The sequence below is a fragment of the Heptranchias perlo genome, chromosome 2 (genome assembly GCF_035084215.1).
Source record: "Heptranchias perlo isolate sHepPer1 chromosome 2, sHepPer1.hap1, whole genome shotgun sequence".
Lineage (NCBI taxonomy): Eukaryota > Metazoa > Chordata > Chondrichthyes > Hexanchiformes > Hexanchidae > Heptranchias > Heptranchias perlo.
The window spans coordinates 118,536,042-118,550,591 of NC_090326.1; the positions used below are offsets into that span (position 1 = coordinate 118,536,042).

The window sequence follows — 14,550 nt, forward strand, 5'->3', positions numbered from 1 at the left end:
GAGTTCAGAGAGGCCGTTACCCTGCAGGCGCCGACCGACGGACGGACCGGCCGCTCTTCTTCTTCTTCTTCTTCTTTTCACAGCTTCAACTCGGACTGCGTGAAAACAAAAGCCGAAACCCCTCACCCGGTAGTGCTTCCCACCCCCTTCTCTGGCTCGTGGCGAGTAGACGCCCTATGACCCGGAAGGGCGCACCGGCTACGCATGCGTAGTAACTCAGTGTTGAGCTGAAGTGGGGGTTTGAGCGAGGGGGGGGGCGGAGTGAAAGTAAGATGTCGCCGTTGATTCCATTTAAATTTCGGGACTGACTCGGGGGGGTGGTGGTAAGTGTGACTCTCGACGACTTTAGAACGGTGTCACCGAGCGACAGTCGTGGAAAGCTGGTGACTTTTTTTTCCTGTTACTCGGGCGGAAGTTAATGGACCGGATTTTGCTGTGAGCGGGCGCAGTTGGTTAGACTCGCACTTGCCCATAGACCTTCCGTTGGGTGTTACAGAGCGAGTTACTGTAAATCAGAGAGCCAAACAGCACGGTGCCCTCTGCAGGGCATCTGGGACCTGTGTGAACAGGGCAAAGCAGCTGTGTACCTCCTTAACCAATCGTTAGTGAGCAGCGCAAGGACTGAACCAGGAAGTGTAAGTTAGAATAGTGCAATCAATGTTAAATCAGGAACAGAAAGCAAAATAAAGAGAGAGAGAGAGAGAAAAAAGAGACAGAAAGAAAATGTTTTTAAAAAAAAGTAATTTAAATTTTAAAAAAATCTGTAACAATAATTGAAAGCTGGGAATGAGATTCCATACGTGTAAAAGTTAATTTTTGGTGCCAGAGAGATTGTTTGGCAGTAATTAAGACTTATTTTGCTGTTAAAAGGGTAGTTAGACTGGAATGGACAAGCCCTAACTTTTTTTGTGGTGAGCTTAGGCCGTATCTACGATGTCAGTACAGGAACTTCGTGCTGTTCAATGTATTTGAATGGTGAGTCGGCCAGTGAGATGCCGTTTTTGTGCAGCTTACGGAGGGGCAGTGCACCTCTGACGGCAACTTCCGGATTTCTGCGTTTAACTGCGCATGTGCACTTGCTGGCCGTTGCTATCCGATTTGCGCATAAACAACGGTGAGAGCTGTTAGCCTCACCGTTATTTTCACAGCAAAATCTGGCCCATTGTTTTGAACAATTAACAGCCTATGGTCACGGGCCAGCAGCTCAGCGAATGACCCTGGGCCTTGGCCCAAAGTAACGGCCTGCAGCTCGGTGATTGAACTTGAACTGCAGCTGCTTGGTGACAGTTTGAGTTGAATTTCAGGCCCCGTGGGGTGGGTTGACATCAGCAGTTCCAAGCTTTGATTCAGGTCTGTGAAGGCCCCTCTCTCTGCAATCCACAAGAGATTGTTGTAATTACTGCACAGATACATAATCAGTAACATGAGGAAGAGAATTGGTCTGGGATGTATAATGAAGAGTAGGTACCAACTATGATGTTTTGCTTGATTTACTTTGATTTACTCACAAGGAGACAGAACCTTTTATGAACTGGGGTGGGTAGTTTTATTGCTGGAACAGATATTTGTTATGTGGTTATGTGAACTTTATTCTCTACTTTGTTTCTGTTTAGAGTTTAGCATATGCAGGCAGATTTGGAACTGCTTCATCATTTTGAGGAAGGCTATTGTTTTCTCTGTTAGAATCCAAAGCAACTTGCAGTTCTGTTCACATGTTTGTCACTTTTGACTCAATAGGTAACCATTTCAGAAATGACCTCAATCCAAAAGTAACAAATGTCACCATGCCAAATTGAAGGAATCTTATGGTGTAGTAAATTTGTGTACCAATGCACTGTGCCACATCTATGAAGGGCATTGGTTCACAAGTGCAGTCACCTTCATTTGGACAACCAATGTTAGTTTATTTGGTGGAGATACTTAATGGAGGAAATGCATTTCTTCATTGCAAATTGGTGTCAGCCTTGGCTTAGTAGTAGCACTCTAGCCTTTCAGTAAGGAGGTTGTGGGTTCAAGCCTCACTCCAGACACTTGAGCACATAATCTAGACTGACACGCCAGTGCAGTACTGAAGGAGTGCTGCACTGTCAGATTAACGACTCATTCTTTTGGATGAGATGTTAAACTGAGGCCCTGACTGCCCCCTCAGGTGGACATAAAAGATCCCATGGCACTTCTGAAGGCCAACATTTATCCCTTGAACACCACTTTTAAAAAAAAATGATATGGTCATTTATCTCTCAGCTGTTTGTGGGACCATGGTGTGTGCAAATTGGTTACTACATTTTCCTACATTACAACACACCTCAAAACTACATCATTGGCCGTAAAGTGCTTTGGGACATCCTGAGGTCATAAAAGGTGCTATATAAATGCAAGTTCTTTCTTTGCAAGGGAGAAAATAGGAAAACTCAGTCTTATTAGTTTATGCAGTGCTCTGGGATGGGGAGGAGCAACAGGTAAACCATGGGAAAGGAAAATATCATTTTAATGCCTTAAAAATAAGTGAGCTTTTGGGAATAAAAAAGGAAATACTTTTGTACAACCAATCAGGTGTTTAAATAGAGAAAATGGCTTAAAATAAAGCAAACATATCATGATTATAATGTGTGATATGTACCTTGACACTACAATGCAGAGTACAACCACACTTTCATTTGTAAATACCATTTGAAAAATTGTGATGTCATGTTATTAAAAAAACTATAAAATTAATCAGGACTGCACAGTTTTGAATGATGTAAATGACTGTCACTACAAAATGACAATCAGTCACATGCATTTAGATGCCCAATGCAATATAGTCAGAATTGCAAATGAAACCAAACTAGGAGGGCTAGTGGAATTGGAGTAGACAGCTCAGAAATTACAAAATGAGTTGGACAGAATACGTAAGTGTGCAGAGCAATGGCAATGAAATTTAATGCAGACAAGTGTAAAGTATCACACAGAGGAAGAAAAAATGTGCGACATAGCTACTCCATGAATAGTGTTGTAAGATTGCAAACAGTGTTGTAAGAGACCTAGGAGTCTCAGTAAACTTGCCGCTCAACACGTTCAGCAATCAACAAAGCCAATAGAATGTTGAGATGTAAAGCCAAAACAATAGAATTCAAGTTGGAGTAGGTCATGACCAATCTGTATAGTGCGCTGGTCAGACCACACCTTAAGAACTGTATCCAGTTCTACTCACTGAAACACAAGAGAGCCACTCAGGGATTGGAGGCAGTGCAGAGAAGAGCCATGACTGCTAATGTTAGAAATCTGAGTTACGACAAAAGACTGGAGAAACGTGGGTTTTTAATCCTTGAAAGTAGTTGATTACAAGGTGATCTTGTATAAGTATATAAGACAGTAAATGGTATGAAGAAGGTAAATCAGGAAAATTACATGAGTTGGTCAAGGTGACACAGACTCAAGTTAGTAAAAGGAAAAAATTAGGACTGATATCAGGAAGTTCTTCTTCATGCAAAGAATGTTAAAACATTTGGAATGGACTCCCAGATATAGTAGTGCAGGAGAAAACCCCTGGAATCATATAAGAACAAATTGATTATTGCAATGAGGGAGACATTGAGGTCTTTCTGAATGAATGAACTGAGATGGGCTGAATGGCCTTCCTCATCTGTAAGTAGCTCGTGATTAGGCATTTGCAAATTGGAAGCATGTTTTCTTTATTTTTTTTTAACATAGTCTTTAAAAAGATCTTTCACTTAAATATCTTAATTATGGCATGTAATAAGTTCCAGGTCAATAAAAATTAAAATTGGAAAAAATTATTGTAACATATACTGGTTAAGCTTTCTAGATTTTCACTGACGAATAAATGATCCTTTACCTTGGTTGATATTTCAAATAAAGCACGTGCAAATCTTGGAGGTATTAATTATTAATAAAGTGAGAATTTAGCCTTAATGATTAAGTGCACTGTATCATGTGACACTGAACCATACAGAATAGAAAGTCCCAGGATTGATTTCTGGTCTGCCTTGAGTTATCTTACCACAGTCATGGGAGAGTAGGTACCTAAATTGGCCTTTGTGTCCTTGGGTCGAGAAGAGACAAAATCAGCCAAAGTTCTTGTCCTTGTTCAGTATCCGGTGACCCCTTTGGATAGTGCATATTTGTGGATGTTGCTTGAGGACAGGATCAGGCAGAAATATGATGCTCCTCACAATCCAATGTCTGTTAGCTGGCACATAAAGAATGCAACTTGAACACGGTGCGAACAACAATTTTAATGTGGAAAAATGTCCCAAGGTGCTTCACTGAGGTGTAATCAAACAAAAATAGACGCCGAGACATTGAAAGAGATATTTAGGAGGTGTGACCAAAAGCTTGCTTAGACAGATGGGTTTTAAGGAGGGCCTTAAATGAGGAGAAACAAGTGGGGAAGCGGAGGGGATTCCAGAGCACAGAGACTAAAGTGCTGAAGGCATAATCATCAAGAGAAGAGAAGGGTGATGCATGAGATCAGTCTCAGAATCTGGAGGGCTGTAGAGTTGGAAAAGGGTATAGAGATAGGGAAGGGCAAGGCTATGAAGGGATTTTAAATTTGGGGCATTGGGGGACTGGGAGCCAATGTAGGTCAGTAAGGACAGGAGTGATGGGTGAGCTGGATTTGGTGTCAGGTAGGATAGGATACAGGCAGCAGTTTTGGATGAGCTGAAGTTTGTGGAGAATGGAAGGCAGGCCAGGAGAGCATAGGAATAGTCGACTCTGGAGGTGACAAAGGCATGGATGAGGGATTCAGCACCAGATGGGCTGAGGCAAAGGTAGGGGCAGAGGCGGCGATGTTACGGAAATGAAAGTAGGCGGTCCTTTTGATTGAGAGTATTTGGGGTTGGAAATTCAGTTTGTGGTCGAATACAATGCCAAGATATCAAAGTCTGGTTGAGCCTGAAACATTGGTAGGGGAGGGGGAATGGAATCAGTAGCGAGGGTATTGAGTTTGTAGCAGTAGGTGGTGACGATGGCTTCAGTAATTCCAATATTTTAGTGGAAGAAATTGCAGCTCATCCAAGACTGGATATTGGACAAACAGTTTGACAACACAGGCAGTGGAGCGGTCAAGAGAGGTGATGGAGAGGTAGAGCTGGGCATTATCGACGTACATGTTGCAGCTGACCCCATGTCTTCTCTCCCTAATCCTTTTTTGTTACTGTCCTTGTGCCCTTTTTCTGCTTTGTCTGACTTCCTCATTTGAGTGCACGTGGCAAGAGCTACTGAGGGCTGCAAACTGCATCTTCTAGTAGCTGGTGTGGGAAAATATGACCTGCTATTGTTGGCAGTTCATTTCCTTTGCCTTCCACCCGTACCTCTTGGTTCCCCATTCACCCTCAATCCCATTGTGTTTTATACCCCTTTGGCTTCCTACTACCCATGCTCTTCCTTCCAACCCCTCACTTCCATTGCTTCCCCTAAGAAATATTCACTCAACCCCTTCACCGGCCACCTGCTGTTGCCCCCTGTCAGCTTTACCCCTCCATCCACCCCACTCACCTCGATTCCTCCAATTATCCACTATTCTCTCTGAAGCCGGGCAGCCAGTGATCACCTCACCGTTGGCCCCCATCACCTTCTGTTATCCCCATGGTCTTCCCCACCCTTAACTCTTATCACCTTCCCTCCCATACCCGTATCTGCAGCTTCCATCACTTTATCCACTCCCCTCTACCTCATCACATCCCCTTTTGTCTCTATACTCCTAACTCTCCTTATCCCTCCTAATATATCTCCTGGCAGCCAGAAGCCACTTCATCCTCATCTCCTGTTGTCCCTATCTAATACCGCTCACCCCTTGTTGCCACCGCCCCCCCCTCCCCCTCCCCCCCCCCCCCTCCCCCACCCCGGCATAAGCTTGTACGGGTAGGCTTGCAATATCAGGAGCAGTGCCGTCTCCGGAAGCAATGAGCACACCTTTTTTTGTATCGCACTCACTTTACTGTGTTGCTGTCAACTGCTCCATCTTCAGGGGTGGTACAGTGAAGTAAATGAGATGGTGCTTCTGCCTCTATAGCACCTGAGACCAACCATTAAGTGATAGTTTCTGTGGAGGCAGCTCCACCTTAATGGTAATAAAAACGTTACTGACTGAGGTGGAGGCGGTTCTGTTTCTTGATGTGTCGGCAGGCTGAGTGGCTCAGCTCACCCTTACAGCCAACAAATAAGTTTGCACTTGTTGACTTGTAGAAACTTTCCTCAGTGGCTGTAAGTTGTGAATAGCGTGTGCAGCTTTTCTGTTCCTTCTGTGGTGGAATCCACCCTGCAATATAAATGGAGCTGCTCTCGTAGCATAAGGATTCTTGGGCAGTATTGCAATATAAAAGATCCATCACTGTTATGTTTTTGGGTTTTAACATTAGATATTTTCTTATAGTTCATTGTCAGAATACACCTGGAAACAAGCCCTCTCTTCCTAGTACCCAAAGTTTGCCTTCATTTGCCTAATATCTAGGTAAATGTAGTGAGCCCAGGGGTCAAACAGAGAGCTCTCGTCACTGCATTCTTACTGGACGTGGCCTCACGTGATTTCCTTGATTTTGGAAGGCACAAGAATAAAATCTCTCATCAGCCCTTGGATTAGGCTATAAACTAACAAACGGATTTATTAAATAGTAAACAAATAAATGAGCAGTAATAAATATAAACAGATGTACAATAAATAGGTAATTGACTATACCTGTTCAGTGCCTTGCACCAACCCGCACTATAAATTGAAGCTTGCTCTCTAACTCAACTTCTGTGGTGGTTCACATCGGGCCAACCTAGGAAATCAACAAGCTCAAACTCAATCAGAACACTTAAAACATTGGTGTCTAAACGTTAGTGGTTTTGCGCTGAATAGATATGTACCATGAATACTTGGGGAAAAAAATATAAAATCCCATATATCTCAAGCTGCTGACACTAACAAATCTTAGTGTTCTGATTGAGGGGTTATCCGCCAGTGTTGAGCAACTGTGTTTTTAAAAAAAGTTGTGTTCAAATTCCCAGGCCCGCAAAGTTTACAGGACAAACTACCAATAAATAAAAAATGCAAATGTGATTGAATTGCCTGGCTTCAGGGGCTGAATTGCCAACTCTCGGGTCACATGTGGCCACAGGGTGATTGGACGTCCCTGCCTTAAAAGATACAAAGATATTTGTATCTGAATTGAATGACTTGGCTCCCGACCTGAGAAACTATCCTGTCCCACCTGATTTCAACTGGATGAATCTAATTTGTTAATTAGTAACTGCATTTTGAACATAATGGACCTGGCTAGTAGGTAGGGAGTTTACATATATACATCTCCCTGACATCTATGACTAACAATTGTCTGACTCTGGATATAATGTGTATAGAAAATCCTTTGCTGTTTTTCTTTGCAAATTTTAATTTTTATCTTGTGTACTGTGACACAAAAAATAATAGACAAAAATGCTTCATTACTGTTGCATGGCAGCAGCATTGCCTTATTTGCTGTGATTTTTTTGAAGTTGGAGGGGTAAAATAAATTGGGCATCAAAGTGGTAGCTTCCAAGAAGTTCATATGAAAAATTCTTGTTAGTTAAGAGCCATTGTAAATACTGAATAAAAGCATGATGACATCTGAAAATCTTTTGGTGTGCAATATTTCTACAATGAAGTCAAAAGAATTGAACAGTTAATGGAAAATTGTTGATTTTATAAAAAGGAAACATAAGATTCTTAATGAGTTTTTTTTCAGGTCTCTATGCTGCTAAGATTGATTTTTGCACACTACTTCACTTGTGTATCGAAACCTCAACAAATGACTGCCTCATTCATTATTGCTAACAGTTGCAAATCTTCATCAAATGTAAAATGATTTTCTTTTGATATTCTGCTCTTTTTATGAAAGAAGAAACACTCTACACTTTGTTTTCTATTCACAGGTGAACTGTAACTGTAATTCCAACTAAGTAAATGGAGTGAAACAGCCATGGGCAGTCTGAATGATCCAGAAGATACATATGTTGCAGTGATTCGTCCTAAGAATGCTGCTAGTTTGAATTCCCGTGACTATCGAACAAAATCATATGAAGTAAGCAAATAAATACTTTTTAAGTATCCCCTTTAGATGTGTAGGATGCAGAAAGTAAATATGTGCTATGTAATATGATTTGTCATCACTTATAATTAGTGGTATTGTAGCTTCAATTCCAGTGACCCAAGACACTCTTTTTTGTGGATGTAATGGAGATTATTTTTTGGCACTTTAATGAGTAGTAGGTGGACAAATGCACGTGCTAGATTTTCCACCTGTTGGCTATGAATTGGCAATAAATCTGGTCCTAAATTCCATACTAGATCTTGGTGAAATGCTCTAAACCTCCAAAGGCAAAGTGTTTTTAAGAGGAATGCAAAGTTTAGAAAGCATATAGCATTCTTGCAGGGAGCTGCCAACATAAAAGGTAGCATGCCTAACTAATCAAATAGAATTCTTTGACTGAGTACTGAGATGGTAAATAAATGAATGTCACATACATGGATTTTCCGAAAGTATTTGCTAAGTTTGGAGTAAGAAATTATTAGTTAAAATTAAGGTGCATGGAACTGGAGGCAACCTTGTGGCATGGATAGGAAATTTGTTGGGAGGTAGGAATAGAGAATAGGGATAAAAGGAACATGCTTGGATTGGCAAAAAATGACAAGTAGCTTCCCCCAAGGATCAATGTGGGGCCCTCAGTTTTTTTATTTATAATATATTATTTGGGAATAGAGGCGAGTAGATACAGTTTTACAGATGAAAGGTACACACTGGAAATGTCATTTCTCTTTACAGATATTTATTTGCCTTTTTTCCATCATTTTTTGTTTCTACTTCAGACTTCCAACATTTGCAGTTTTTTTTTCCTTTTCTTTGTGAAGTGCCTTGGGACATTTTCCAAGTTATAGGCACTATATAAATGCAAGTTACATTCATCAAGCTCTTTTGCAAGGTGCTAACACATGAACTGCTTTTGTTGGGATTACATTTCAAATATCCATTATTTTTATTAGGGGGAGGGGTGGGGAAGAAAAATCCTTCTAATAGCAAATTTTGCTGGAGAGATTTTAACTTTATACGGTGGAACCCTGTATAATCTATCCAGTTGTAATAAATTCCTGCCTTTTAAAATGACGTGAGAAACAGCTAACTTATATGCAAGCAAATTATTGAACTGGGACTGAGAGCACAAAACTAGAGGGCATGAATACAGTCAACCCACATATAACAAAACTAGCTTGCCAGGCTAAATACATGTAAGTGTTCTTTTAATACAAGGTTAACTTTATTAATGCATTTCCTGTGATGGCCTAATGTCCTGACACTCAGCAGTGTGTGTGTCCAAGTTATATTAGTACCATTTCCACGTTCTTGTCATTCTTCTTTGAACACTTTCCGGTGTATAATGTCTTGAGCTGTAAGCTCCTTTGTGTAAAACTTTGTTAATGCCCTCCAGAAACTCTGTTCCCCTCCCTGCTGCTCCCACAGCTAAACCAGACTGTGTGCAACCGTGGCATCCTGACCAACCCAGAGCTGAGTTCAAACCTCATATCCTGTCCATCACCAAGACTGCTTACATCCACCTTGGCAACATCACCTGCATCCACATCCACCCCACCCAACCTCACCTCCGTCACCGCAAAAATCCTTATTTATGCTTCTGTCACCTCTAGACTTGATTTCTGTAGTGCCCTCATCACTGGCTCCCAACCTTCACATTCCTCAAACTTCACATGACCCAGAACTCATTTGCTCACATCTTGATCTGCATTGTTCCTTTCACCCATCGCTCCCTGTCTTTACTGGCCTCTAACTTTATGACCCCTAATGCATCAAATAAATCTTTCATGGCCTCTCTCCACCTTCCTCTGCAACATCCGCCAGCCTTCTGTCCTCTCCAGTCCTCTGATGCTGGCCTTTTGTACACCTCCTTCCTTCCTCTCCATGGAGGGGGGCATCGACCCTTGTTGCTTTAGACTTCCTCGCTGGAATTCATCCCTCTGCCTCTCTACCTGTCTCCGTGCCTTTAAAAACCGCCTTAAAATCTATTTGGTAAAATCTAAGCCTTTGGTCGCCTCGTAAGTAAAAGAGAAACTAGCGCTCTATTCACTAGAAAAGCGATTAAGAAGAGATCTAAATAAAGGGGTTTCAAATTTGAGGTGTATTAATAAGATGGAATGGTAAAACTATTTCTACTTATTGATGAGTTCATAACTGGAGGGCAGAAATTTAAGATCATTAAATCTTAATGATTTAATTAAGATCAAAGGGAGAGGTTTTGTGAAAGTTTTTTCTGCAGAGAGTTGTTGGGACCAGCAGTGTCCGACCAGAAACAATGGTGAAGTCGAATCTCTAATGCCTTTTAAAAGGGAAATGGATAAATATTTGAAATACATAAATACCTGACTGCAGAATTTTTGAACCCACACAGATGCATTTCAGTAATGGAAATAGCTGATCTTTTGAAATTTGCAATTCAGTACTATTTACTTATGGCAAATCATCATGAATATTTTTAAAGTATTCTCTTGTGAGGCCTGAATGGATCCATTTTTCACTATCTGTATCTTTGTTGAAATATTGTTATGTAGCTTGAATTGTAAATTCAGAATTAGCTTAAAAACTTAATTCTGTTCTGCATTAGCTATGCAAGAAAGTGGAACTTATTTTGACGGTTCTCGGTTGTCCCCAACACTTCGAATGGATTATAATGTATTTCATTTTTTTTACAGTATTGTGGATGTAGCAGCAGTTTTGAGGTCACATTGATAATGTATATGAGTTTGTTATTGATCAGTCTATTTGATAACAATAGTTTTAACATATAGCTAGACGATACACTCAATAATTGGCAGGTCTTGTTCATTTCTTCCAAACCACAGACCTGTTCTATGCAGTCACCGCCATGTGAATGCAACTTCACTTGAAGCTCTTCGCCAGTCTGCATAGAACAAGGCGAAGAAAGGGATCCTCCACAGAGACCTTATGGGTTGAATTGAGAAATAAGAAAGGATCTAAGACTATATTGGGAGTTGTATATAGGAGCCCTGGCAGCAGCTCTGAAGTGCTAGATTGTATAAATGCAGAGATTAGACAAGCGTGTAAGAAAGGCATAGTGGTCTTAATGGGAAAAGCAGACTAGCAACTGTCAGAAAGGTAGCAATTTTCTTGAGTGTGTCCGGGATAGTTCTCTACAGCAGTATGTCCTAGAGGCAACAAGGGGGCAAGCCATACTAGATTTAGTAATGAGTAATGAACCAGATTTAGTTAACGGCTTAACTGTGCGTGAACATCTATCCAATAGTGATCATAACATGATGGAGTTCAATGTAGTGTTTGAAAGGGAAAAAAGTGAATCAGCTGCTAAGATTCTAGACTTGGGCAAGGCCGACTTCAATGGGATGAGACAGAGACTGTCCACAGTAAACTGGGCAAATCTGTTAATGGGTAAAACGACTGATGATCAGTGGGAAATGTTTAAAGAAACATTTAACGAGATACAGAATCGGTTTGTACCCCTGAGGGGCAAGAGCTCTATTTGCCAAAAAAAACAGCCACGGACAACTAAAGAGGTAAGGGACAGTATAAGACATAAGGAAAGGGCATACAAAAAGGCAAAAAATGGCACAGATCCTGGCGAATGGGAAAGATGCAAAGATCAACAAAGGGTCACAAAACAGATAGTAAGGGCTACAAAAAGACTGTATGAAAAGAAACTCGCAAGGGATATCAAAACCAATACGAAGAACTTTTATAGTTATATTAGGAAAAAGAGGGTGGTCAGGAGCAGTGTTGGCCCCTTAAAAACTGAAAGTGGGGATATTGTCATTGACAATGGGGAAATGGCGGACATGTTGAACAATTACTTTGCGTCAGTATTTACAGTCGAAAAAGAGGATAGCATGCTGGAAATCCCAAGAAAACTAATATTGAATCGGGGACAGGGACTCAATAAAATTAACATAAGTAAAGCAACAGTAATGACGAAAATAATAGCACTAAAGAGTGACAAATCCCCAGCACCAGATGGTTTCCATCCCATGGTTTTAAAGGAAGTAGGTGAGCACATTGCAGATGCCCTAACTATAATCTTTCAAAGTTCTCTAGATTCAGGAACTGTCCCTCTAGATTGGAAAATTGCACATATCACTCCGCTTTTTAAGAAAGGAGAGAGACGGAAACCGGCGAATTATAGACCAGTTAGCCTAACATCTGTTGTGGGGAAAATGCTGGAGTCTATAATTAAGGATAGGGTGACTGAACACCTCGAGAATTTTCAGTTAATCAGAGAGAGCCAGCATGGATTTGTGAAAGGTAGGTCGTGCCTGACAAACCTGATTGAATTTTTTGAAGAGGTGACTAAAGTAGTGGACAGGGGAATGTCAATGGATGTTATTTATATGGACTTCTAGAAGACATTTGATAAGGTCCTACATAAGAGACTGTTAGCTAAGATAGAAGCCCATGGAATCGAGGGAAAAGTACGGGCTTGGTTAGGAAGTTGGCTGAGCGAAAGGCGACAGAGAGTAGGGATAATGGGAAGGTACTCACATTGGCAGGATGTGACTAGTGGAGTCCCGCAGGGATCTGTCTTGGGGCCTCAATTATTCACAATATTTATTAACGACTTAGATGAAGGCATAGAAAGTCTCATATCTAAGTTTGCCAATGACACAAAGATTGGTGGCATTGTAAGCAGTGGAGATGAAAACATAAAATTACAAAGGGATATTGATAGATTAGGTGAATGGGCAAAATTGTGGCCAATGGAATTCAATGCAGACAAATGTCAGGTCATCCACTTTGGATCAAAAAAGGATAGAACAGGGTACTTTCTAAATGGTAAAAAGTTAAAAACTGTGGATGTCCAAAGGGACTTAGGGGTTCAGGTACATAGATCATTGAAGTGTCATGAACAGGTGCAGAAAATAATCAAGAAGGCAAATGGAATGTTGGCCTTTATATCTAGAGGACTAGAGTGCAAGGGGGCCAGAAGTTATGCTGCAGCTATACAAAACCCTGGTTGGACCGCACCTGGAGTACTGTGAGCAGTTCTGGGCACCGCACCTTCGGAAGGACATGTTGGCCTTGGAGGGAGTGCAGCGTAGGCTTACTAGAGTGATACCCGGACTTCAAGGGTTAAGTTACGAGGAGAGATTACACAAATTGGGGTTGTATTCTCTGGAGTTTCGAAGGTTAAGGGGTGATCTGATCAAAGTTTATAAGATATTAACAGATAGGGTGGATAGAGAGAAACTATTTCCGCAGGTTGGGGATTTTAGGAGTAGGGGGCACAGTCTAAAAATTAGAGCCAGACCTTTCAGGAGCGAGATTAGAAAACATTTCTACACACAAAGGGTGGTAGAAGTTTGGAACTCTCTTCCGCAAACGGCAATTGATGCTAGCTCAATTGCTAAATTTAAATCTGAGATAGATAGCTTTTTGGCAACCAAAGGTATTAAGGGATATGAGCCAAAGGCAGGTATGTGGAGTTAGATCACAGATCAGCCATGATCTTATCAAATGGCGGAGCAGGCACGAGGGGCTGAATGGCCTACTCCTGTTCCTATGTTCCTATAATTGGATTCTGCAATGGAGGGGGAATACCTTCGAATCATTTTGGATGGATGAATTATGATGGGCTGAATGGCTTTCTGCATCCGTAATTATTTTGTGATCTTATGAAACAGCCACCTCCCTTAATGTTGCATATATGATGTATAATAACCTAGGTACGTGCCAGTATTAAACAGGCTTGTTTCACTTTAAAAGCAATTTACTAGCTTTACTTAAAACAAGTTGTATGGTCCTGATGAACTTTTCGAAACATTCCATGTTGCTTGCAAATTTCTCAGATAAGAAAGGGGATGCTGAATGCCAACATCTATAAATATTAATGGAACCTTTGTTCTTGAATTTAACTTAAACAATAGTACCATTATGGGGAATATTGAAGGCAAAGCAGGAGAGGCAGAAAGTAAGGGTGGGAGCAGACTTGCAGAGCAAACAAGACACTTGTTCATAATAGCTGGGAAGAATGGGTAGTAGAAGATGTTGAGATAGGTGGCCTCTCTTGGTCTTTGGCATCTATTCATATACATCTGAGTCATTTGTCAATCTTGGCCCACGCTGTGCTGGTATCATGACTCCTGTCCTAACCCCCTTCTTTACCAGTAACATTTTGCACACCATGAAATTTTTTTAATTCAAGCTTGTGAATGTAATTGGCATTAATGAAGCCCCAAGTCAAGCTGTGGAATCTATTTTGTAATGTAGCCAGTTCCATGTGTTTCTGCTGCACTCCCTTTATGTCAGCTGGAGGGACAGATGAGATAGTGAGCTTATTGCATCTGCCATTAAACCACCTGCTGCCCAAAAATCAGGATCAGACCAAAGGCAAGTAGCTATACACAGCAGCTTCTGCTACCCAGCCGGTGTATCTTTGAGGAGATAGGGATCTGAGTTGACATTGTCGACCCCAGAATGTCGCAACAAGACGAAGACGTGGGACAGTGCCCCGGAGGGGCTAGTTCCAAATGTTATGCCCAGCAGGAAC

General features: G+C 41.3%; 2 protein-coding genes across 6 annotated transcripts in view; one reads left to right on the top strand and one right to left on the bottom strand.

Moving 5' to 3' along the window:
* ankib1a (ankyrin repeat and IBR domain containing 1a) overlaps positions 1–144 on the bottom strand; it is an 89,834-nt gene extending 89,690 nt beyond the window's left edge. For 3 of the 4 annotated variants that reach the window (XM_068006418.1, XM_068006429.1, XM_068006402.1), the window contains exon 1: positions 21–117. The gene's annotated coding sequence lies outside the window, so the exon portion shown is untranslated. The other variant, XM_068006410.1, reaches the window with a different exon arrangement.
* A 112-nt stretch (positions 145–256) lies between these two features.
* krit1 (KRIT1 ankyrin repeat containing) overlaps positions 257–14,550 on the top strand; it is a 72,108-nt gene continuing 57,814 nt past the window's right edge. The window contains exons 1-2 of one of the 2 annotated variants that reach the window (XM_068006441.1): positions 257–323; positions 7,900–8,048. In XM_068006441.1, the coding sequence (XP_067862542.1) occupies positions 7,947–8,048 (102 nt within the window). In that variant the 5' untranslated portion in view covers positions 257–323; positions 7,900–7,946. Of the gene's footprint in view, positions 324–550; positions 636–7,899; positions 8,049–14,550 lie in introns of those variants that run through there. The other variant, XM_068006450.1, reaches the window with a different exon arrangement.